Here is a 26,240-nt window from a genome sequence, read left to right on the forward strand (position 1 = left end):
TTATCTACCATCAGTGTAGCTAATTTTGATTACTATCCCAAGGAGGTGACTGCCACTTACTTTCTACAGAAAGGACCATTTTCCTCTTCGTAATTAGTAACTACTCCGTGGGGTGACCTATTTTGATCACTGTTTCTTCCTTGGTGTTTTTCTTTGTCAAAAGATTTCTTTTGTTCTTCTCCTGATAGTTCTCGGTGTGAGAAGTCACTGTACATGTGCTTAACTGGATGACCAGTGACGCATGATCAGAAAGTGGAGAAGCCCAGAAACTCATACTTACACTTTTGGCTTTCTCTAAGTATTTTTTATATCGTTCCTCCATTTGCTTCATTTCCTCTTCTTTTTTCCGTAAAGCTTCTTGTAATTCTTCAATTTTTAAGGCTACAAATGACAGAATGAAGAAAGAAAAAACCTTTTTTTTTAGATTGTAACAACTTGAAAAGCATTTCAAATGACAAAATAAGTAGAAACTTTGAGAGATTGTTTGGTCTATTCCTATTTATAATTTTATTTTAAAAATTCCTAATTTTTTGTTCTTATAAAAAGCTTTTTTTATGAATAAAAACTTCAGTTTGGAAATGCATAAATTAAAAAGTAACCATCAATGGATGAGTGCACGAACAAAATGTGATCAATATGTATAATCAAATACTATTCAGCCTCAATTCTGATACATGCGATAACATGGAGACAATATAAGTGAAAATGAAAGACATTCTGTTAGAAGTAGGCCAGACATGAAAGGACAAATGTATGAATCCACTCAGATGAGTTACTTAGAACAGTTCTCAGAGAAGGAAAGTAGAACAGTGGCTCCCAGGGGCTGGGAGCACAGGGGAGAATGGGGGGTTACTGTTTAATGGGCATAGAGTTTCAGTTTAAGATGATGAAAAGTTCTGGAAATGGATAGTGCTGGTACAACAATGTGAATGTACTAAATGTCACTGAACTATATACTTAAAAAATGGTTAAAATGGTCATTAAAAAAATACTTTATTTATTTGACAGAGAAAGAAAGAGAGAGAGCATGAGCAGGGAGAGCGGAGACCCAAGGGAGAGGAAAAGGGACAAGCCGACTCCCCACTGAGCATGGAGCCTGTCACAGGACCGATCCCAGGACCCAAGATCATGACCAGAGCTGAAATCAGATGCTTAACCAACTGAGCCACCCAGGTGCCCCTAAAACGGTCATTTTTATGTGATATATATTTCACCACAGTTGGAAAAGGTGGTGGGGGGGAAGGTCTATGTGCTGCTCCACATAAAAGCATTAATAAAGGGCGCCTGGGTGGCTCAGTTGGTTAAGTGACTGCCTTCGGCTCAGGTCATGATCCTGGATTACTGGGATGGAGCCCCGCATGGGGCTCCCTATTCAGCAGGGAGTCTGCTTCTCCTTCTGACCCTCCCCCTTCTCGTGCTCTCTGTCTCTCTCTCTCTCTCTCTCTCTCAAATAAATAAATAAAATTTAATTAAAAAAAAACATTAATAAAGTCAGGCTACCTACATGTATAAATATCTAAAGCAGTAAAAGTTTGGCTGATTTACATGCAACCAGACTATGAAAATAGCTAATTGCATAAAATATTCATTACCATCCACAGTTAAGGAAAAACTCAAAACTATAATTAGAAATACTGTAAAGATGATTATATACTCATTCTGTAAGACAAATTATTTAATTGGCAGAATATGTAATAGGACCTATTTCTGAAAGAAACAATTTTATATAAACTCATCACTAGGTGTCTGGTCTGGGTGGCTCAGTCAGTTGAGCATCCAACTCTTGGTTTCGGCTCAGGTCATGATTTCAGGGTTGCGAGATCAAGCCCAGTGTGGCAGCAGCTTGGGATTCTCTCTTCCCCTGCCCCTCCCCCCTGCACGTGTACTCTCTAATAAATAAAATCTTAACAAAAACACAAAAACTGTGGCAATTAGTAATATGTTAACTATACTCCAATTAAAAACAACTATACTAATTAGGAAAAACTCACAGCTGTTATTAAACCGTGGTTCAAGATCTTCAATAATGGCTCTCTTCTTCTGCAATTCATTATTGGCTTCATGAAGCTTCTCCCTGCAACAAAATACGTAACACATTGTCACCTACTACTGTTTCTGGTTTTTTTTCCACTTGAAATGAAAGATCTAAGTTCTTAATGCTTGGGATACACTTGCATAGCACACAAGTGCTACCAAACAAAAAAAAGATAAAAAGCCTAATCCACATGAATTTAGTATATATTTTTAAAATTGGTAAAAACACACACACACACACACACACACACACACACACACACACACCAGAGACAAAAATCTCAGACTCTGAAGTAATAATAATTTCTTTTACATAAATATGCACAACAGGGTACAGAGAACTTAATGGTCTTCATCTTCTTTTCTAGGAACAGGATATTATATGAGTTAATTTAAAACTTTCAGAGGTTTTATAAGGCAGAAATCTTATTGCAAAAATGGTGCTAAAAATAAAAAGAGAAAGAACATTATCCACCAATAAGAAAGAATTAATGATACATGCACCTACATGGATAGATATCACAGAACAACACTGAACACAGGAAGTAAAATACAAAAGGGTAATACTGTAGGATTCCTTTTATAGGAAGTTCGGAATGTGTCAAAACTAATGAAAGGTGATAAGAGAGCAGCATAATGACTAGTTTGAGGATCGAATGAATCAATTAGAAGGGAGAATAAAGAATCCTGATGAGTTGCTGGAAGTATTCTATATGTTGATCTGGGATATTTATGTATGTAGAAAAACATTCATCAAATTTAGGAACTTAGAATTTTGTCTACTCTATGTAAGTTATATTCCAATACAAAAGTAAAAAATTAACAGAAAGTAAGTTTCTTCCTGTTAGTTATAATATGTGTAATTCTCTACTTAGTTTGGCACTTTGTAATATGAGAGGGAAAAAAGGCTGCATAAATTGGAAAATATAGAAAAAAACTGAGAAGAAAACAGAGTACTTTGTTAAGTCTATTTCTGGTCTTTTCTATGGGTAATACTCTAACAAATCTATTTCTTTTTCAACAAATTGAGTGTGTGACATATCTACATACAAGATGAGTATATACAGTAGTTAAAAGAATAAGAAAATTTAAGCCCAGTAAACAGGTCATGAAGCAGAAATTATCCCAGAACCTTAGGGAACCCAAACCCAGAATTTTAATCTTTCTCATGACTTTTGTGATGAGTCTTTGTGTGTATTCCTAACCAATATATTGGTGAATTTTGCCAAATTTTTACTTTATACATTATACCATATGTATTGTTCTGTGACTGCCATCTTTTACTTAACACCATACTCTTGAGATTCATGTATGTGGATGTGTTAGCCCTAAGTTACACATTTTACTGCAGTATAGTGTTCCGTTGTTTGAACATAACTCACTCTAGCTATTGTTTTACAAATTGGTGGTATTTGTATTGGTTCTACTTTTCTGTGATTGCAAACAGTATTCTTTCTTACTTTCTTCTACATGTCTCCTGACACCCGGGTAACAGCATTTCTAGGAATCAAGGGTTTATGTAGGGAGTGGAACTGATGGGTCACAGAATATGTGCATGTTCAGTTTGCTAAGTAAACTGATACATACTCAGTGGAGTAGACACTGCTGAACATCTTTGGCAATACTTAGTATGTCTGACTTTTAGTTTTACCAACTTGGTGTATGTAAAGTAGTCTTCATTGTAGTTTTTAATTTGCATGAGAATGACCACCTTTTGATATATCTATGGACTCTCTTGTGGACTGAATTTTATCTCCCAAAAAAGATATGGTGAAGTCCTAACCCCCAATACCTAGGAATGTGACATCACTTGAAAATAGTGTCTTTGCAGATATAATTAGTTAAGATGAGGTCGTGCTGGATCAGGTTGGGCCTTAAGTTCAATGACTGGTGTGCCTATAAGAAGGCCATGTGAAGACAAAAGGTACAGAGAGGAGAATGCCTGTGAAGATGAGGTGATAGAGATTGGAGTGATGTGTCTATAAGCCGGGGAACACCAAGGATTGCTAGCAGTCAGCCTGAAGAGGGGCATGGAACAGATTCTCCCTTAGAACCTCCAGAAGGAACCCATCCTTTTGACTTCTTTCATTTTAGACTTGTAGTTGCAAGAACCGATAGAGAATAAATTTCTCTTTTTTTAGCCACCCAGTTTGTGGTAATTCGTGGTATTTGTTATGGCAGCCACAGGAGACTAACAGGCCTCATCCTCACTAATAAATTCTTGTTGATTTACCATGTAATGGAACACAGAACAGTGGTCAGTTTTATGAAACAACAGGTATTCAAATTTTTTTGCAATACAGAAGTGGGAAAGAAAAAAGAACAGAATTCAGTACTGAATTCTGACTCTAGGTAACCTCACAGTGGCTAGAAGGTAACATTTTCTCTTCTATTAGTGCATTAAGAATTTGCCCATTGTTAGACTTGCCAGCAAGTATCAGTTCCTAGGATTATCTCACTTTTCCTATATTAAAAAAAAAAAATTGGATAGCATGAGACAAACTGCCAGATTATAGAACTTTTTTTCCAATCACAGTAGAGCAAGTCAAAGTTATCTCTATGATACTGAGGATGTCTGGTTTACCACAGTGGGACAGTGGAACACTCCCAACAGGCTAGTAATTCATGGCCACCCTACACTCAGTGTTTGTTAGGAGAGTGTTGCTAGAAAGTGATAGGAAGGATTAAAATTGTTAATGGGTGTGAGAAAAATAAAAAAACATCCCTAACAATGTCAACCTCAGCTAAAGATAAAGATGGATGAAGATTTTTTCTTCATGAGAAAACATACGTAATATTTAAATTTTACTTCATTTTTAGATTAAAAAGTCACTTTCAGATATATTTGCAATTCAAGGAGATGTTTGAAAATCTGCTACTGATAAGCTCTGTAGTACTTCAAAACTTTACTTAAAAAGGACGATTCAGCTGGCTATACTCTAGAGCTGGCAAACTACAGTCTGTGGGCCAAATTCAGCCTGTTGCCTGTTCTTGTATAAAGTTTTACTGGAACAGTCGCAACATTAATTTATCATCTATGGCTGCTTTCAAACTATAGAGCTAAGTGATTGTGGCATAGACCATGGCTTGCAAAGTCTAAGGTAACTGCTGTCTGGCCCTTTACCAAAAAAAGGCCTGGCCACTCCTGATTTAGAGTGTCTCAAACTCCTAGCTATAGTTAGAAATACTACCACAAAGATATAAAACTCTGGAATCTTGTATGAGAAAACAGCTCTAAAGCAGTACTTATTTTGTCTTAAGGACACTGGGAGGAGATGACCCTTTAGACACTATTAATATGTCTTCTAATTTCCCGTATCTTCAGGGGCCACCTGTGCCATTGTCTAGATACTCTGTAACCACCTAACAAAATACTTCTATTTCACTGGAGGATAGGAGAATGAGACTCAACAGCTTTTATACTTACAGATGTTCTTCAAGCTTCTTTTTTAGAAGAACTGACTGAAAATGGAAAATAAAAGAAATTTATTTAACATTTTAACTAACAAATTATTTTTAAAAAATAAAGAGTACAGTAGTAACAGACTCTGAATGAGTTCTCAGTAAGTTCTCTGGTCAAAGAGCTCAAAACACACAATGTACCTAAGTCTATTTCTTTTTGATTAGAGAGAGCACAGCCCATGAGTGATAGCAATTAGTATAAGATACCTAGAAACTGCATATTTGAAGTCTCTATTTATAGTCAGGAAGAACTGAATAGGGGCGCCTGGGTGGCTCAGTCGGTGAAGTGTCTGCCTTAGGCTCAGGTCATGACTGGGATGAAGCCCCACATCAGGCTCCTTGCTCAGCAGAGAGTCTGCTTCTCCCTCTCCCTCTGCCTGCTGCTCCCCCTGCTTGTGCTCTCTCTCACACACTCTCTCTGTCTGTCAAATAAATAAATAAATAAATAAATAAATAAATAAATAAATAAATAAATAAAATCTAAAAAAAAAAAGAAAGAAAAAGAAAAGATGAAGAAATGAATAAAAAGGAACCAATAGGCAGGTAGAATTCTAGTAATAATAGATTTTTCCCTAACATATTTTTTATCTACTGTATTATTTTCCTTGCATCACAATAGAGACAGGTATCAATTTCCATAATTACTGACTTAGAGATTTCTGAATATGCACACAAATAATTTATGTGATTGTATGGGAACGTGAAGGATGCTGTATGCACAGAATTTAATTTACTGAAGAATGCAGCTTTGGCTGAGTATTTTTAAAAAAGTCTCTGGGGGCTGGGGGTGTGTGTGTCTGGGTGGCTCAGTCACTTAAGCATCCGACTCTTGATTTTGGCTCAGGTCATGATCTCAGGGTCCTGGGATGGAGCCCTGTGTTGGACTCCATGCTCAGCGGGGAGTCTGCTTGAGGATTCTCTCTCTAAAATAAATATAAAGTCTTAAAATATATAAAAATAAAAAGTCTCCTAGGAGTGCCTGGATGGCTCAGTCAGTTAAGCACCTGACTCTTGATTTCAGCTCAGGTCATGATCTCAGGATCGTGAGATCGAGCCCTGTGGCAGCTAGCACTGGGCATGGAGCCTGCTTAAGATTCTTCCTGTCCCCCCAGGTCATGTGTGTGCTCTTTCTGTCTGTCTCTCTCTCTCAAAACACACACACACACACACACACACTCTCTCTCTCTCTCTCTCCTAAAAAGCAGATTTTAGAATTGGCCTCAAAATAAAAAATAATGGCATTCTATAAAGGACGACTAGGTTTTGTAATTAAACTGAACACTTGCAGGGTCCATATTATTAACAAATTCCATGAAACATTCCATTTTGAGATAAACTTAGCCAAACCCAATTAATACAGGCTTATAAAACAAACTGTCCAATCAGTCAATAGCAGCAGTGGGGCCCTTCACACGAAGTTCTTTGATTTTCGGTCACCTTATTTGAAAATGATTACTATAATTGTTTATTCAAGTCCATTGTAACACAGCTCTGGAATTCATCAAATTTACTTCTTTGCTCAGTATGTAAACTGTATCAAGATCAATGGACCACAAGGCCCCCTATCAGTGCTTCCCCCAAATATAAAAGAAAGGCAATAACCCTGTTAACTTTCAGTTATTGCTTTGTTCATTCTTTAGTACAGATGGTAAAATGAAAATACTTTCTAAATATCGTAATTGTCATTTTGCATTTATGTTTTGACTGGGCTCTAGCAAAATTAGTTTTAACTGAGATAATACACAATAATCATCTCATAAATGGTTAATACACCAGGCACTGCAGTCTCATGTTAATCTCACAACTGTGAGCAATTATTAGCCCCATCTTATAAGTGAGGAAGGTGAGACTGGGGAGACAGACATTCAGTAATTTTCAAGTGGCAGACCCCAAAACAAACGCCAGGTCTGAAAAAAACAAAACAAAACACATCTAAAAAACAAACCCGGGTCTGCCAGACTCCGAAGTTGATGCATGGTCTTTACTTCCATGCTCCCTAGGCTCCACCACCTGTCCACTGAAGACTGTTACTACTCAAGTAGGTGGCAGGAGAAGGCCAGACTGCAACCGGAAGCTTCAAAATAATTTCTAAAAATGTACTAATCATAACAAGGAGGTAGAGCAGGAGTGGGCTGGGGGAAACAAATAAGAGCAGAGGTCTTTTTGGTTTGACTTGCTAAGTTTTCAATATCCTTTAACTATCTTAAGTGTAAAAGGCATAAACCTGTAAGGCAAATAACATATTCATTTGCATAAAATTCCCATAATTAAAAATTTCAATACCATCAACTATGATGGAAGAGAATGTACATAAAAAAAAATTTGCTCAATATATAGAAATGAATAGGAAGCCATACTTACAATAGCCTTTTGAGCAGAAACCATGCCAAGAGACAGAGAGGACATATTAGTATGAAGCAAACACAGCAGCCAATAGAAGGAACGATTTAGTAATTCATGAACAGAAGTAAAAATTATGCATTTTTTTTCAAAAATGTACATTTTTCTTTCTTCTATGGTCTCCTCATCCTGTCTTGTTCTCTTGAGTTTTACACACTGTGGCTAGCTCAAATTATCCATATGACTGGATATAACAATGCTTTTCTGCTTCCATGCTAAAAATAAATGACATAAAAATAATAATAAAAATGTGTAAACCATCCTACTCTGACTTAAGGTCACATGAAAGGACTGTGCTTTTGGTAACAGAAATGGGCAGAAATTATGCTGTTCTTCAGAGAGGACCAGCTCCATTTGGCAGGTTGTTCTACATACTACCTGATATTCCTGAGATGCAACACTATAGGTTAGTGAAAAAGAAGATGAAAACATCAAGCATTTGCTGGATTTGAGGCATATCACAGTAAGGAAAGTTCCTATCTGAACCTTCTATCCATATAAAAGAACTCTAAGGGAATATCTAAGAATTTAGAGCAACACCTCTCTTTAACATCTGGGCAGATAAATTGACTAACTTATGCAAATAGTACTTTAAGGGCTGGCATCTCACTTCTGAAGTATGTGCTCTTTAAGTAATGGTGCACAGCATATTTAATTAGATTTGATTACCACAGTGATACCTAAATCAGGCTACGCAAAACTATTTTTTCCAGAATAAACTCCTTCTGTATATTCTAACACAAGTAAGAGACTCAAGTACATATGGTGGCTGTTGCTATAACGCTAAGGCAGGGCTGACACTGACGCTCCGCCATTCTTATTTCCTATGTATCACACGCCCCTTCCCTTTCTCCCATAACAAATCAACAAAAAGTCTCCTCCAAGTTTTAGAGACCAAGCGATTTCACTGAAGAAATCACTTAGGTTCATCTCTAAGATAGTCTTAGTTAGCCTTATTAATATTTTAATATACTAATGTTGGTTTTGCTTCACCTCTTTCTGGCTTAGCATTCTGGATTAAAAACATGTTTAAAAAGTAAACCATGACATTTCAAACTAGTTCTATCTCAATAAGGGAATAAGGTTGTTTAGATGTTGGTGACCATTTTAGGAACTAGGAATCAATTTGGGAAACTAAGACGGACTACCCATACATTAATTAAAGGATAAACCAAAAACCAGTGATCTTAGGAAGAGCATACTGCCAATATAAAACAGACATATTTTCTGAAACTCATAAAATTAGGTCAATGAGAGCTTTTTAGATCTAAATTCGCTGGTTTTAAGTAATATACTGATTTAATACCCCTTCATTGGTTCCTTTTGTTTTCATACTCTCTTACATTAATAAGACTGGATAGAAATGATGTATCTATAGTTTTGACGATTCTCCAAAAACTATCCATGAAAGCAACTATGCAGAGGTTTATACTCAAAGGTCAGAGTTTATAGCAAATTACACTAGCAACAATAAAAAAAGAACCAACTGTCTGAAGCAAAGATTGGTCACTAAAATAAGGTCCCCCTTCCTTTACAATATTTTTGAACATTCTAGTTGCAGTTCCATTGCTTATTAAACGGAAAGGATTTGCAAAATTTATTTACACTTTCATCAGAGACTGACTACTAATGTGCTACATAAGCACTGTGATAACTTAGATAGTGAGCATGAGAAGTTGAAAGTCCATCTAGTTCTGGCTCAACACATTTACTGTATTCTAATGTGAGCATGCCAGTCAAGCAGGCAAGGCTATGACAGATATGCAGAGTATAAGGAAATATTACAAAAAAGGTCCATGAACTTATATTTGAGTGGGGCATGGTTGGGGTAGCAAGAGGGATTCAGGAATTCAGAGATTGTTATTTCTAAGGATAGCGTGATTTTTAAAAATATCAATTACACATAGAAAATTTCTACTTGAACATGCTAAATTTCTACCAGCATTTTTGTTGTTGTTGGCCAGAGGGAAAAACCCTGAACTCTGAATACTGAGATAAATACGTTCATAACACAAAGCCTCAGGGAGCCCAGCTGGCCCAGTCAGAAGAACATGAGACTCTTGATCTCAGGGTCATGAGTTTGAGCCCCACGATGGGTGTAGAGGAACTTAAATAAATAAATACTTAAAAAAATCCTAGCTTCCCCACTTCCTAAAACAAACAAAAAACCCTACAATGCCTCGATTAATTCCTTACTTAATAACTACAAATAAACTTCTAATTCCCAGCAGAGTGATTCCAATCAGTACAATGAAGTACTGTCTGGTCCTTTTCATAAGGAATGTTAGTAAAAGGAAAATATTGCTTCTTTTCTATAACCAATATAATTATAAATTATTCTGATAGAGACAATCAAATAAAAAACAAAACTTATAGCTTTTCTTAACATTGTGAAACTACCGGTTGGTACATATTAAAACTTACATCTTCTGCTTTTGAGCCTTGATCCTGTAAAGATTTTTGCAATTCTTCAACTTGTGACTGTACTTCCAGAAGTCTCTGATTCACCAGCCTAGAAATCAAATGCATATTAATTTTAGAAGTTTAGACTTACTTCTATGTTCTCCCTAGGTTGTCATATTGGTTAGAAAGACAGTATAATTAACAAAACAAACCCTCATGTTAACATAGTAGTACATCTCACTGTTCTGGTTATTTTTTGTTTCACTTGAAATTTCTATGCACAAGTATACTTATACATATCTAATTATCTCAAGTTCAAATCAATACATGTTTATCCAAACTATGTGTCAGGCACTATGTAGGTTCAGCAAGGTGCTAAAAGCAAGGAATTTAGTGGGGAGACAAAATGTTAAAATACAAGATAAATACTTCCACACAGCACACAGAGGTACCAAAAAGGAATGACTGCCTGAAACAGCAAGAACTTTATCCTATTGTGTGGAGGAGTCAGGCTTGACTGAACTGAGACTAGAATAAGAAATAAAATACTTAAGTGATTAAGGGTGGAGAGCAGATTTAAGACAGAGAATATACCATGTCCAAAGCACACAGAAAATGAGAGGGTATAGTGAGTTTAAGAATGACATGTCTGAGCCTACCTTAAAAAAAAAATAATTTTTAAAAAGGGGGTGCCTAGCTGGCTCAGTCAGTAAAGCATGTGACTCTCTATTTCAGGGTTGTGAGTTCAAGCTCCACGTGGGGCGTGGACCCTACTTAAAATTAAAAATAAATAAATAATAACAAAGTCTTTAAGAATGGTATGTCTAAAAACTAAATTATAAGGGAAAGAATGGCTAGAGATGAAACCAGAGAAGAGGAGAAGTTGGGTACAACCTTGCAAGAAGTGTGCAAGTATTTAGAACTTATCTTATAATCTGGCCTAAAATCTGACTGAAACGGAATAACCCACCCAGCCTTTAAAACAATGCTGATTCTGGAGCTCAATAATTCCCTAAGTTATTATGATGTAACATTCAGTACAGCAACTAGGTTCCCTAGGTCTTGGGCAATCACCCTAAAGGACTGCAAGAAGGGTGAAACTTAATCAGACAACATTCCAGACAGATCACATTGGTTTGAGAGAGGAAGATGTTATTAAAAAGGTCAAAGTGAAGGCATGAAGATCAGGAGGAGGTTACCACAATTATTACTGAATATGTCTAAAAGAGGAGGTAACAAGGATGAAATGATTTAAAGGGCAAAAGAATACAAGGAATAAGAATTAATATGTAGGATTTTGGTTTGAGCTACTCAAAAACATTTACTGAGAAGGAGAATACAGGAGAAACATGTTGAGAAGGGAAACTTATTTTGTATTTATTGAAAATGCAGTGCCTAGAGATATGTCAAACAGATCTTTGCATGTGAAGCACAAAGTCTGAATTGAAGACATAGATATGAGAGCCATTTAGAGTTAACTGAAGCCATGAACAAAAATAACACTAACTAGGACGAATGTGAAGAAGAGTGGAAAAGAGGAACAAAGATGGTCCATGGCCAGTCACCAACCACAGGGTAGAAAGAGAAACTTCACCCTGAAGAGAATTAGGAGAAACATAATAAATTTTAACCGAAATTAAAAAAAAAAGTTTAAGGAAGGGGAAAATGATCAACAATACTGAATACAATAGACATGAGGAAAGATAAAGTCTCGAAAGCTCCCACTGGATTAGCCATTTAAAAGATACTGGTTATTTTAGTAGGAAACACAGTGAAATGGTAGAAGCGAGATTACCTTGAATTAAGGACAGAACAAGGTAATGAATTTTTAGAATCCAAACAGCCAGAAAATTCAATAAGCAATTTTTTAATTAAATAAAATGTAAGAGGGGCGCCTGGGTGGCACAGCGGTTAAGCGTCTGTCTTCGGCTCAGGGCGTGATCCCGGCGTTATGGGATCGAGCCCCACATCAGGCTCCTCCGCTAGGAGCCTGCTTCTTCCTCTCCCACTCCCCCTGCTTGTGTTCCCTCTCTCACTGGCTGTCTCTATCTCTGTCAAATAAATAAATAAAATCTTAAAAAATAAATAAATAAAATAAAATAAAATGTAATTCTTACCATAAATGCTCCAAGTTCTATAATTATTGAAAATCATAGTAAAAATTCAATCAAATCTATAATAATAACTGAAGTTTTTCAAATCAAGGAACAGAAAATTTGGGTGCTTTTTAAATAGTGAAGGAACTATCTGGAAATCCATATCAACATGGGGAGATACATAAATACATTACCAGACCCTGTAACTTTGTTCAATCTTTTCAGAAATATGAGAATACATTTCAAACTATTAGAGTATTTCAACTATCCATCTTGGCCATTTTTGAAATTATGTAGTAAAAAGTACTGTAAACCTTGGTAATTAACATATCATTAAGTAATAAATCCATATCAAGATGCTCCTTTTAAGTATTTGAAAACAACTCACATATCTAGTGAGGGGGAAAAGACAAAAAATCAAAGCAATATAATTGTTAAAGTGTGAAGTATACACACACACACATGCACACACACAGGTATGAAACTCTACAAATATAAATGAAAAAAAATGAGCTCATCTTTTTTCAAAAAATGCAAACTTCAAAAAATCAAAATAAAGAAGCATTATAATACCCACTTCATGGTGTTGTTTAGAAGAGTAAGATAATATACAGAGTGTCCAGCAGAGTACCTGTACGTAATAGGCACTCTATAAATGTGAATTGCCTCTACCTATTTTCTCCCCCTTCAGAAGTTTAGTTAGTTAACATTTTAAGTAAAGTCTACTTAAATATAATTGTCAGGAGGGTATAGAAAGAGGGTGAGCTTGAAATCATACTAAACTCTGAGTAGAAAAGGAACAAGGTCATGTATACTCTGACAAAGCTCCCTGAGTGAGGCTCAGCAGGTGTTACAGATTTAAAAAATGCCAACTTACTGGGAAAACTAATTGGAAAGGACTTTGGAGGTTTGCTACAAACCTTTCCTTCTGACAGACAATATACTGGTGGTGAACAAATTGCATTTAAGTTAAAAGATTCAGTGGAACTAGTAAGAGGTTAAGTTAGAGACAACTCAGGGTAAGAACAAACTTATTAAACTCAGTAAGAACAAACTCAGAGTAATTCACTTAAGGGAAAAAGCATTCCACGAGGGGAAGACAGAAAAAAATGTTTTGCCAACATGGCAAAAGATAAATGGAAAGAAAGAGGGTACGGATGGGGCGCTTGGCTAGTTCAGCTGGTGGAGCATGTGGCTCTTACGCTCGGATTTAGTTCAAGCCCCATGCTCGGTGTAGAGATTGTTTAAAAATAAAAATCTTAAAAAAAAAGAAAAAAGGTATGGATTAGGTAGAGGCTTTGAATTCAGGTAGCCTGGGTCTGAGCCCAAATTCCCTCACCTGTAAAACTTTAATAAAGATAAGACTGCATATTTAAAATGAAATAACATAATGTTTGGAACAAACAAAATCTTAATAAACATTAGCTGCTATTATTATTGTTCTAGGTTCGAGATGGTCATACTTTGAAGGGAAGTTATCACTCAGTACTGTAATTCAAGAAATTACATCTGCCAGGAAGATGGCAGAGTAGGAGGACCCTAAGCTTGCCATGTCCCACAGCTACAACTAGAGAACACTCACATGAGTGTAAAAAACCCAGGAAACGACTTGAAGACTGGCAGAACAGACTTCACAACTAAAGGTAGGGAAGAGGTCCCACTGAAAAAGGTAGGAAGGGCAAAGTCAAGGTCTGGGAGTGAAACAGACCATGACTGCCCACAGTGGTGAGGAAGCCAGTGGCATGGAGAAGGGTAGAAAACACATGTTCACATCAGGGAGTCCTGAACAGGGAGGACGGATCTCTGTAATATTTGACTTTGAAAGTGAATTTCATGAGTTCTTAAAACCAGCAGGACTTAAAGCCTGGAATTTAAAAAACTGGTGAGCTCGGCTCTGGTAGAGCCCTGACTGCAAAAGGAAGCAGTGCCCCAACCCTTAAAGAGAGAGCATGACCAACAGCAGTGTAGAAACAGCACAGAAACAGCAGCTTGAAAAACACCGAGGTCAGACATGGCCCAGAGAAACAGGGATCATGCAGAGACCCTTCCAGGAATAAAGGAACTGGTAGATGCCATTTCACTGCCCCCCAGCATAAACACACAGCCATCACTCCTACCTGACTTCTTTGCAGCAAGCACTACCCCATGGTTCTGCCCTTCCCAGTCACACTCCCCTTAGGCCAAGTGCTGCAGCCCCCCCCCCCCAGACTGGCACAAACCCTGCCAACATCACATCTCCCAGTCTGTGTGTTTTGTGGGACCTCTGGTCTCATTTGTGGGGCAGATCTCACTTCACAAGCACACCTTTGCACACCTTGTTAAAACACTCCTCACCCCTGTTGGGGACCAAACACTACCCATAATAGGCAAAGATAGCCTCTACAGACAACTGGAATGATGGAAAAAGAGGTCAAGACTCAGCAGAGCACACAAGTAGGACACACTCCCTGAAGTGCCAGGCCCTGGGGAACAGGTGACACTGCACTACAGGACCTCTTCTTCATTAGGCTGTTATCATTAAGAGCAAGAGAAGTAGCTGACTTTCCTAACAGAAACAGACACAGAACATAAGAGGAGGCACAGAAATATGTGCCAAATGCAAGAAAAGGACCAAACCACAGCAAGAGGCCAAAGTGAAATGGATGTATGTAACATGCCTGACAGGGAATATAAGGTAACGATCATAAAGATACTCACTGGACTTGAGAAAAGAATGGAGGACATCAGTGAGATCGTTCACACAGCATTAAAAAGGAACCAATCAGAGATGAAGTACATAATAAATGAAATTTAAAATGCACTTGATGGAATAAATAGCAGGCCAGATGAAGCAGAGGAATAAATTAATGACCTGAAAGAGCAATGGGAAGTAACCAAGATAAGCAAAGGAGAGGAAAGAAAATTAAGCAAATGTCCAAAGGTAATAACACCTGCATGATAGGGATCTCAGAAGAAGAGAGAGATAAGGGGGCAGAAAATTTATTTGAAGAAATAATAGCTGAAAACTTCCCCAATCTGGGGAAGGTAACAGATATTCAGAACCAGGAGGCACAGAGGACCCCCCTCCCCATTCAAACCAAAAATGTCCATACTGAGACACATAAGATGGCAGGAAGTAGGGATTAAATTTTTTTTTTTAAAGAATTAAGAGAAAAGAAAACAATTACATACAAGGGAAACCCCATAAAGCTATTGGCAGATTTCTCAGCAGAAACCTCGCACGACAGAAGGGGTGGCATGATATTCCTTTTTTTTTTTTTTTAAAGATTTTATTTATTTATTTGACAGGATAGAGACAGCCAGCAAGAGAGGGAACACAAGCAGGGGGAGTGGGAGAGGAAGAAGCAGGCTCATAGCGGAGGAGCCTGATGTGGGGCTCGATCCCATAACGCCGGGATCACGCCCTAAACCGAAGGCAGACGCTTAACCGCTGTGCCACCCAGGCGCCCCAGGCATGATATTCCAAGTGCTGAAAGGGAAAAATCTGTAGCCAAGAATACTCTATCCCACAAGGCTATCATTCAGAATAGAAGGAGAGATAGTGTCTCAGACAAACAAAAACTAAAGAATTCATGACCGCTAAACCAGCTCTACAAGAAACATGAAAGGGGACTCTGAGCGGAAAGGAAAGGCCATAAGGGAGTATGAAAAGTAAAAACCACGAAAGTAGTAAAAATAAACATTTCTCTAAAATTCAGCCAAGGGATTCACGAAAGGAAAGAATGTAAAATATGACACCATAGCCCTAAAACATGGGGTGGGGAGAGGAGTAAAAAAATGGGTTTAAACTTCATTTAACTTAATATCACAGAAAAACTAGAAAAGAACAAAACAAGTAACAACAATAAATAAACAGCAATAAATACATATCTAACAATAATTACACTGAACGTAAATGGACTAAATGCTCCAATTAAAATACACAGGGTGACAGTAGATAGAAAAACAAGACCCATCTATATGCTGCCTATAGGAGACTCATTTCAGATCTAAAAACACTTGCAGATTGAAAGTGCGGGGATGCAGAAACATCTACCATGCAAATAGTTGTCAAAAGAAAGCCAGGGTAGCAATACTTATAATGGACAAAGTAGACTTTAAAATGAAGACTGTTAGGGGCACCTGGGTGGCTCAGTTGTTTGGGCATCTGCCTTCGGCTCAGGTCATGGTCTCAGGGTCCTGGGCTTGAGCCCTGCACTGGGCTGCCTGCTCAACAGGGAGCCTGCTTCTCCTGCTCCTCCTGCCCCTCTCCCCGACTTGTGCTTTCTTTGCTCTTGCAAGTAAATAAAATCTTTATCTGAGAGAGAGAGAGAACAAGCAGGGAGAGGGAGAGGGAGAAGCAGGCACTTTGCTGAGTAGGGAGCCTGATCCCAGAACCCTGGGATCATAACTTGAGCTGAAGGCAGACACTTAATCGACTGAGCCACCCAGGCGCCCCTCAAATAATAAAATCTTTAAAAACAACAACTACAATAAAAAGACTGTTACAAGAAACAAAGAAGGACGCTATATAAGGGAACAATCCAACAAGAGGATATAACAATTTAAAAAATTTATGCACCCAATATGGGAGCACCCAAATACATAAAACAGTTAATAACAAACATGAACTAATCTACAGTAATACAATAATAGTAGGGGACTTAAACACCCACTTATATCAATGGACAGATCAAACATATACCATACATAAAAATAAACTCAGAATAGATGAAAGACCTAAATGTGAGACCTAAAACCATAAAAATCCTTAAAAAGAGTGCAGGCAGTAATCTCTCTGACATCAGCCATCACACATTTTTCTAGATATGTCTCCTGAAGTAGGGAAACAAAAGCAATAACAAATTATTGGGACTATATCAAAATAAAAAGTTTCTGCATAGCAAAGCAAACGATCAACAAAACTAAAAGGTAACCTATGCAGTGGGAGAAGATATTTTCTTTCTTTTTTTTTTTTTTTTTGAAGATTTTATTTATTTATTTGACAGAGAGAGACAGCCAGCGAGAGAGGGAACACAAGCAGGGGGAGTGGGCGAGGAAGAAGCAGGCTCCCAGCAGAGGAGCCTGACGTGGGGCTCGATCCCAGAACGCCGGGATCACGCCCTGAGCCGAAGGCAGATGCCCAATGACTGCGCCACCCAGGAGCCCCGGGAGAAGATATTTTCAAAGAACATATCTGATAAGGAGTTAGTATCCAAAAGATATAAAAAACATACAGAACTCAACCAAAAACCAAAAAATTCAATTTAAAAAAGGCCAGAAGACATGAACAGACATTTAAGATTTTATTTATTGATTTGAGAGAATGAGCAAGTGAGCATGAGTGGGGGGGGGGGGCAAAGGGCAAGAGAGAAAGACAGAAACACAAGCAGACTCCCCGCTCAGCAGTGTGCCCGACATGGGGCTCAATCCCAGGTTCCTGAGATCATGACCCAAGCAGAAGTTTGACGCTTAACTGACTGAGGCACGCAGGTGCCCCATGAACAGACATTTCTCCAACCAAGACATCCAGATGGCCAAGAGACACATGACAAGATGCTCAACATTACTCATCATTAGGGAAATACAGATCAACACTACAATGAGATGTCACCTCATACCTGTCGGAATGGCTAAAATCAAAGACAAGGGAAACAAGTGTTGATGAGGCTATTGAGAGAAAGGAACCCTCCTGTACTGCTGGTGGGAATGCAAACTGGTGCAGACACTGTGGAAAACAGCACAGAGGTTCCTCAAAAAGTTAAAAATATAGCCACTCTATGATCCAGTAACTGCACTACTGGGTATTTACCCTAAAATACAAAAACACTAATTCAACAGGATATATGCACCCCGGTGCTTACTGCAGCATTATTTTCAATAGCCAAACTATGGAAGAAGCCAAATGCTCACTGATAGGTGAATAGATAAAGAAGACGTGGTATATATAAATGGAATATCAGTCATAAAAAAGAATGAAGTCTTGCCATTTGCAATGACATGAGAGACCTAGAGAGTATAATGTTAAGTGATATAAGTCAGCCAGAAAAAGACAAATACTATATAAGATTTCATTCGTATGTGGAATTTAAGAAACAAAACAAATAAGCAAAGAAAAGAAAAAAAGTCAAACCAAGAAACAGACTCTTAACTATAAAGAACACGCTGATTGTTATCAGAAGGAGGTGGGTGTGGGGATGTGGGAGAGAAGGGACTGGGATTAAAGAGTACACTGATCATGATGAAAAAGTAAAATAAGATAAAATGATTAAAAAAAAAAAGAACAAACACAATACTAAGTTGTAAATAGCTGTAAATGCCATCGGGACTTGGGAGGTATCCATCATCGACAACACAAGTGCTGTACAAATGACAAGTAGTTGTTTTGTTTCTGATGAGAGAAGACCAATAACTGTAAAGCCTGTGAGAAACAATGCGAAGCATTATAAAGGAAGTTGTGGGTGTTGATTCACTGAAAAAAATTAGGGTACAGAGAAGGCCTTCCTGTAAGATGGTTAAACTATAGCCTAGAGGCAAAGGATTATGGAGTTGAACAGAGGGTGCTCTCACCACGTGACTTCGTGATTGCCAGCTGCTTTCTGCAATTCCCTTTTCTCCCCTTTTCATTTTAAACTTTTTCTAAGTATTTTTAAAAAGTATTCATTCTCTATGTTCTAAGAATTGATCTCCTTCTGTTTATGCTTAATTGTGCTCTAATAATCACCTTGTATTTATACTGTTTGTTGATTCTACCTCAGCAACTTTAAAAATTAAAATGCCAAGAAGGGCAGGCCATGTAAAATTGTCATAACAATGTTGATTCACAAGACTGACTCATACCTGGGAAGTGCCAAATCAATCAGGCATAATAAACAAAGAATCTGTAATATCAGGCAAAATATGAAATCATTAATAAAAATGTCAAATCCCTCAAAAATGACAGTACATCACTGCACTAAGGAAAGGAAAAGACATCATATGTTTGGTATCTAAGAAACATTTCCAAAACAGGAAAGAACCAAAAGATTGTCATAACAAAATATAAAAGTAATCCTTTCCAAAGTAAGCTACTGCTTTAAAGTAGCTTTGAATGACTGCATAATTCAATATACTGAAAACTTACTAGCAGAAAAGTGTTTTTCTTGTTTCATTTGCAGATTCTAAATTCTCATAACTGAATTGTTTTTAAGATGAATGACATAATTTAAGGCTCACAAGAAATGTTTTTTTTTTTTTAAGTTCCTGTCAATTCAGTTATAATGGATCCTATTTTCTCACATCAACTGATCCTTCAACATATTAGCTTATAAAAACAGGGTCAACTTATTAATCTGGTAATGCATACAGCTGAAATTGTTGTGAAAGACTGAATTAATGATCAGACTCTTTTTCAATATTCTAGGTTTAATTACTAATTAGAGAGGGAAAAGGGGAGGGGCCTGATACCATTCTGCTTGAAGAAATAAAGAGGGAAATGCTGTTGCAAAGCGGCACAATACTTTTCCGCACGTCTGTCCATAAGTAGGAAAATGGATTAAAGTCCTCTTAAAATGAAATGGAATAACACATTATCAATACTCAAAATACAACTCAAATCTTTGTTTAAGGGAATCAAAACCAAGGAAAAGAGAAAACCTGTGTCTAAATGCCATCTGTATACATTCCTACCTATTCTCTGTCTCCAGTTCATTCTTGCGTAGATTTGCATCATCCAGAAGACTCTGCAATAAGGCAATTTTTTCATTGTCTGAACCCTCTTGGTTAATTTTTAACATCTTATTCTCATGCTGAAGACGAATAAGTTTCTCCCTGAATGAGCAAAAGAAAAACTGATAATACGGCACATCAATACAATATCATTATCAAAATCCAGCTGTGCACAATTACAGATTTCACAGAGAACAGAAATGAAAAAACAAAATACCTGCAAAAAATTTAGCTCTTGTAACTTGCTAAGACATTACATTTCAGGTGTTCAGTACTTTCTTTTCAGAATGGATAATCTGAAGATAACAGCATCTTCAAATATCATGATTTGTAATGAATGATATTTCAAAATTTTATTTCCTTTTTGGTTTAAATGTTTAAGCTATGAATGCATTTATATATTTGTTCCTTGGTTCTCATCAAAATCATGATCTCTAATGCTACACTTTTTTTTTAAAGATTTTATTTATTTATTTGACAGACAGAACAGCCAGCAAGAGAGGGAACACAAGCAGGGGGAGTGGGAGAAGAAGAAGCAGGCTCCCAGCAGAGGAGCCTGATGAAGGGCTCGATCCCGGAACGCTGGAATCATGCCCTGAGCCGAAGGCAGACGCTTAACGACTGAGCCACCCAGGCGCCCCATCTAATGCTACACTCTTGAACCACTGATCACTTAGTGTCAAGATATAATATTCAATGAAGAATGCCTTCAAGATACGCATTCCACCCATTCCTATAAATATGTTAAATTGTTTTCTTGCTAATAAGCTGCATCTGCTATTTACACTTTTTCATAATCTTTTCATATCATTAAATATTATACATTAATGATAATATAATACTTTAAATGACATGTTAAACAATACAGATGAATTGTTACTTATTTAATCAATACCCAATTATTCAGAATTTGATTGTTACCAATTTTGAGCTTTAACGTGTTAGTTAACAGTCAGTTTTATTGGTTATTTCCTTAGGATTAATTTCTAGAAAAGTAATTTTGTGGATATTTGTAGACAATATCCACATTCTGCCAAACTGCACAAAGAAAAGTTGTACCACCACACACAAAAAAATGTAATTATGTGCAGTGGTAAACTCATTGCAGTGATCATTTCACAATATAGACATATATGAAATCATCATGTTGTACACCTTCAACTAATACAATGTTACACTTCGTCTCTTTTACCATTTCATTTTCTTGATAGCTCTTCTGGAGACAGTATATTTGAATTTGTATTGAGTCATACTCAAAAAAGCCATTTTATTTGTTGAATCTTTATCATTTTTCTCTTCCTCAGGTTTAAAAATCCAACTGCATAACCTTAAAGCTTCCTTAAAAATTGTTTTTAAAAATTTTTATTTCTTTACTTACTTATAGATGAGAGAGAGTGGGCATGCATGCCTGAGTGTGGGGAGGGGAAGAGGGAGACAGAAAATCTTAAGCAGACTCCACACCCAGCACAGAGACCGACACCCGGCTCGATCTTATGACCCTGAGATCATCACCTAAGCTGAAATCAAGAGTCAGACGCTTAACCGACTGAGCCACCCAGGCACCCCAAAAATTGTTTTTTATTTTTCTGGTATAGCCATGTGCTTAGAAGCATTCATAAATAAAAAACGTTCATTCATTCTACAAATATTTTTGGTCCAATGATAAAGTACCACCTCAGATGGCAGAAAAGTAAAAGGCATACAAGATGCTTCCGCTGTTGGTGCTGCATTATACTCCTTTTGTTTGTCCTCCTTACATAAATGCCAACAACAATAAATTAATATTCTCATCATTTATTCAACAAGTGACTGAATGCCTATGGTAACTTTCAGAGTTCCTAAAACTCTTACACAACCATGATTTCATTGAATACCCCTCAAAGATGTTATGAAGAGTCAAGGCCAGTGTCAATTTTAAAAGGGGGCAAATAGTCCCATAGAAGGTAAAAGCAATATTCAGCATTAATCATTCTCCTTCTGCTGGACAGTTGGTGCCTCTCCCCTAATTTTTCATTCTTACATATCAAGTCAGGTATATAGTGAAATAAATGGCATTTAAAAAAACGCTATGACTAAGTAAGAATGTAAGGTAATATTGAGGGAAGAGTAGTAGAGATGGAGAGATATTCTGTCTACTATATCTTTCCCAGACCATTTCACGTAGTTAATAAATAAATCTTAGTGACTAATTTTGCAGGCTGTTGGCTAGGAGTAACCTTTGTCTTTAAGTCAAGTGGTTTCACTGCTAAATGTCTGGTAAGGATACCCAATCACAAATATATTAGTTTGCTGTGAATGTGTAAAATATTGTCCTACTGAAGTGGGAAAATCAAGTCTCTTGGGCCAACTAAAGAAAGCTTCTAAAATGCTGCAGACATGGACATTAAATACTGAGTTCATGTTGAAAGTGTTAGTAACAATGAAGAAACTGATCTTCTTTATATTGCAAAGGAGTAAGTTTCCTCCAGGAATACTTTGCAGTACGACTGAATTTCATGATCTCCTTACCTGATTTCAGGCGTAACGATCTCTGCTGCCAGACTATCTGAAGATTCTTGACTTCCCAGAGGCATTAACCCTACAATTATACAAACATGGTTGCCAGGTTTAAGAGAGAGTACATCGATTTCCTTTAGTTTCTATATGAAACCCTACTTTAAGCATTAATTTAACATTTAAAGTCTTTGTTTTAGTCAAGTAAAAGCCCATGTCACAGTTGCCTTATATTATCATCACTTTAACAGTTGTGAAGTGTATAACTGAGGGGCAGTAGCTCCATTCACTATGCTGTGGAACCATCACCACTACCTATTTCCAAAACATAAATTAGTAACCATTAAACAATAACTCTTCTTCCTTAGCCCCTCATAACCTTTATCCTACTTTCTGTCTCAATGAATTTGCCCATTCTAGATACCTCATATAAGTGGAATCATACCATTTATGTACCCTTTTGTGTCTGGATTACTTCATTTAGCATAATGTTTTGAACACTCAAACATGTTGCAGAATTTCTCAGGACTTCCTTCCTTTTCATGGCCAAATAATATTCCATTGGATATGCAGACGTATACAAATACATATATGTACATTTGTTTGATCTGTTCATCTGCTGAGGAACATTTAGGTTGTTTCCATCTTTTGGCTACTGTGAATAATGCTGCTACGAACATTGGTAAACCAGTATCTGCTTGAGTCATTGCTTTGAATTCTTTTGGATATTTACTTTGGAATGAAATTGCTGGATCATGTGGTAATTTTATATTTAACTTGTTGAGGAACCACCAAACTCTTTCCACCAGTGGCTCCCCATTTTGCATTCCTACCAGCAGGGTTCCAATTTCTCCACATGCCTCCCAAGAATTATTTTCCTCTCTTTCTTTTTGGTAATAATCTATTCCAAATGGATGTGAACCATCTCATTGTGGTTTTGATTTGCATTTCTCTAATGACATTGATATTGAGCACCTTTACATGTGCTTTTTTTTGCCATTTGTATATCTTCTTTGGAGAAATATCTACTCAAGTCCTTTACCTATTTGTGAGCTTAGTTGTTTTTTGCTGTTGTTGAGTTGTGTAAGTTCTTTATATATTCTGGGTATCAATCACTTACCGAATATGATTTAAAAATATTTTCTCTCCATTTTATGGGTTGCCTTTTCACTATCTATACAGTTCTTTGATGCACAAAGGTTTTTAATTTTGATGAAGTCCAATTTTTTCCACTTATTGCCTGTGCTTTTGATATCAATTCCAAGAAATCAGATGCAAAGTCATGACAATTTCCCCTGGTTTTCTTCTACAAGTTTCATAGGTTTAATCCTTACATTTAGGTCTTTTATCCATTTGAGTTCATTTTTTTAATATGGTCTAGGGATACAACTTCATGGTTTTGGATGTGGATATCCAGTTTTCCAGCACAGTATGTTGAAAAAGACTTTCAATTCCCCCACTGAATGGTCTTGACACCGTTGCTGAAAATCAACTGACCACATATAGGAAGGTTTATTTCTGGGCTCTCTATTCTATTGTATTGGTCTATATGTCTATCCTTATGCCTATACCCACTGCTTTGATTGCTACCTTTTAAGTTTTGAAATCATTAGGGTGAGTTCTCCAACTTTTTTCTTTTTCAAGACTGTTCTGGCTATTTAGGATCCACTAACATTCCATATGAATTTTAGGATGGGTTTTTGTATTTCTGCAAAAAATGTCAATGATATTTTAATAAAGACTGTGCTGAATCCGTAGACTGCTTTTGGTAGTATTGTTATCCCAATACTTTAATAGTTTTCAGGGTGCAAGTCTTGCCTCCTTGGTTAAATTTATTCCCAAATATTTTATTCTTTTTGATCCTATTATAAATAAAATTTTAATTTCCTTTTTGTATTGCTTATTATTAGTGTACACATATATAATTTAATTTTGCAGCTAATGTAACGGAGTCGCATCCTGCAACTTTGCTGAATTAATTTTATTAGTTCTAAGAGGCGTTTTTTATTTTGGTGATCATGTCATCTGCAGAAATAGTTTTAGTTCTTCCTTTCCAATTTAGATTTATTTTTTGGCCTAATTGCTCCGGCTAGAACATCTGTGCTATGCTGAACAGAAGTATAGAAGTGGCGGTAGTTGGTATTATTGTCTTACTTCTGGTCTTAGAGGAAAAGCTTTCAGTCTTTCATCACTGAGTATGATGTACATTGTGGGTTTGTCATATATGGCCTTTATCCATGTTGCGGAAATTCCCTTCCTAGTTCTCTTCCTAATTTATTGAGGTGTTTGTGTTTTTTTTGTGTGTGTTTTATGATGAAAGAGTGTTAGATTTTGTCAAATGCCTTTTCTGCATCAACTGAGATGATCAGGTGGTTTTTCCCTTCATTCTATTCATGTGGTACACTACATTGATTTCTGTATGTCTGTTCTTACCTGAATTTCATACTTTTCAGTTATAGTAGCTTGACAGTAAGTTTTGAAATCAGAATGTGTGAGCTCTCCAACCTTTTCCTTTCCATGATTTTTTTTTTTTTTGTTATACTAGCTTTGTATTTTCATATAAATTGTTGGATCAGTTTGTCAATTTCTACAAAAGAAGTCTGCTTAGAATCTAATTGGGATTGCACCGAATCTTTAAATAATAAAGAGAACTGCAATCTTAACTAGAGTGAATTTTCTGATACCTGAACATGGACTGCCTCTCCCTATATCTAGATTTTTTTTTTTTTTAAGATTTTATTTATTTATTTGTCAGAGAGAGAGAGAGAGAGCACAAGCAGGAGGAGCAGCAGGCAGACAGAGAAGCAGGCTCCCCACTGAGCAGGGAGCCCGATGTGGTACTTGATCCCAGGACCCTGGGGATCATGACCTGAGCCAAAGGCAGGCACTTAACTGACTGAGCCACCCAGGAGACCCCATATATCTAGATCTTTATCTTGGCAATGATTTATAGTTTTCAGTCTACAAGTCTTACACTCCTTTGTTAAACCTATTCCTAAGTATTTTATTATGATACTATTGTAATTTCATCTTCAGATTATTTACTAGTAGTACACAGAAATATAGTTGGTATTTATATACTGATCTTGTATCTTGAGACTTTGCTGAACTCATTTACTAGCTCTATGATTTTTTTACATTCTCCTTTCCAATCTGAATGCCTTTTACTTCCTTTTCTGGCCTGACTGCACTGCCTAGAACCTCTGATACTAATGATGGATAGAAGTGGCAAGAGTGAATATCCTTATACGCACCCCTATGTTTATTGCAGCATTATTTACAACAGCCAAATTATGGAAGCAACCACTAGGTCCGATGACAGATAAATGTATAAAGAAGAGGTGCGCATACACACACACACACACACACACACACACACACACACACACAAGGAATAATATTTGGCCATAAAAAGAATGAGATCTTGCCATTTGCAACAACATGGATGAAGCTAGAGAGTATAATGCTAAGTTCTCTCTCTCCCTCTCTCTTGGTCCCTCCCTACTCCCACTCTCTCTCTCAAAAAGAAAAAGAAAAAGAAAAAGAGACAAACCTAAAAACAGACTGTCACTTAACTATAGAAAACAGTTACTAGAGGGAAGATGGGTGGGAGGGATGGATGAAATAGGTTATGAGTTTACATAAGATGGCCTCTCTTGATGATAT

The 26,240-nt window shown here is 36.9% G+C and overlaps 1 protein-coding gene across 5 annotated transcripts in view; it reads right to left on the bottom strand.

Annotated features, from left to right (window-relative positions):
• HOOK3 (hook microtubule tethering protein 3) overlaps nt 1-26,240 on the bottom strand; it is a 105,199-nt gene that overhangs the window by 14,196 nt on the left and 64,763 nt on the right. For 4 of the 5 annotated variants that reach the window (XM_087856357.1, XM_045779207.2, XM_087856355.1 and 1 more), the window contains 6 exons: nt 22,590-22,659; nt 20,043-20,183; nt 10,321-10,408; nt 5,462-5,496; nt 1,992-2,074; nt 281-381 (listed from right to left, as the gene is read on the bottom strand). In XM_087856357.1, the coding sequence (XP_087712483.1) occupies nt 281-381; nt 1,992-2,074; nt 5,462-5,496; nt 10,321-10,408; nt 20,043-20,183; nt 22,590-22,659 (518 nt within the window). The remainder of the gene's footprint in view (nt 1-280; nt 382-1,991; nt 2,075-5,461; nt 5,497-10,320; nt 10,409-20,042; nt 20,184-22,589; nt 22,660-26,240) is intronic. The other variant, XM_087856358.1, reaches the window with a different exon arrangement.

Source organism: Ursus americanus, chromosome 27, assembly GCF_024610735.1.
Source record: "Ursus americanus isolate L20-20 chromosome 27, mUrsAme1.1.p, whole genome shotgun sequence".
NCBI classification, from domain to species: domain Eukaryota; kingdom Metazoa; phylum Chordata; class Mammalia; order Carnivora; family Ursidae; genus Ursus; species Ursus americanus.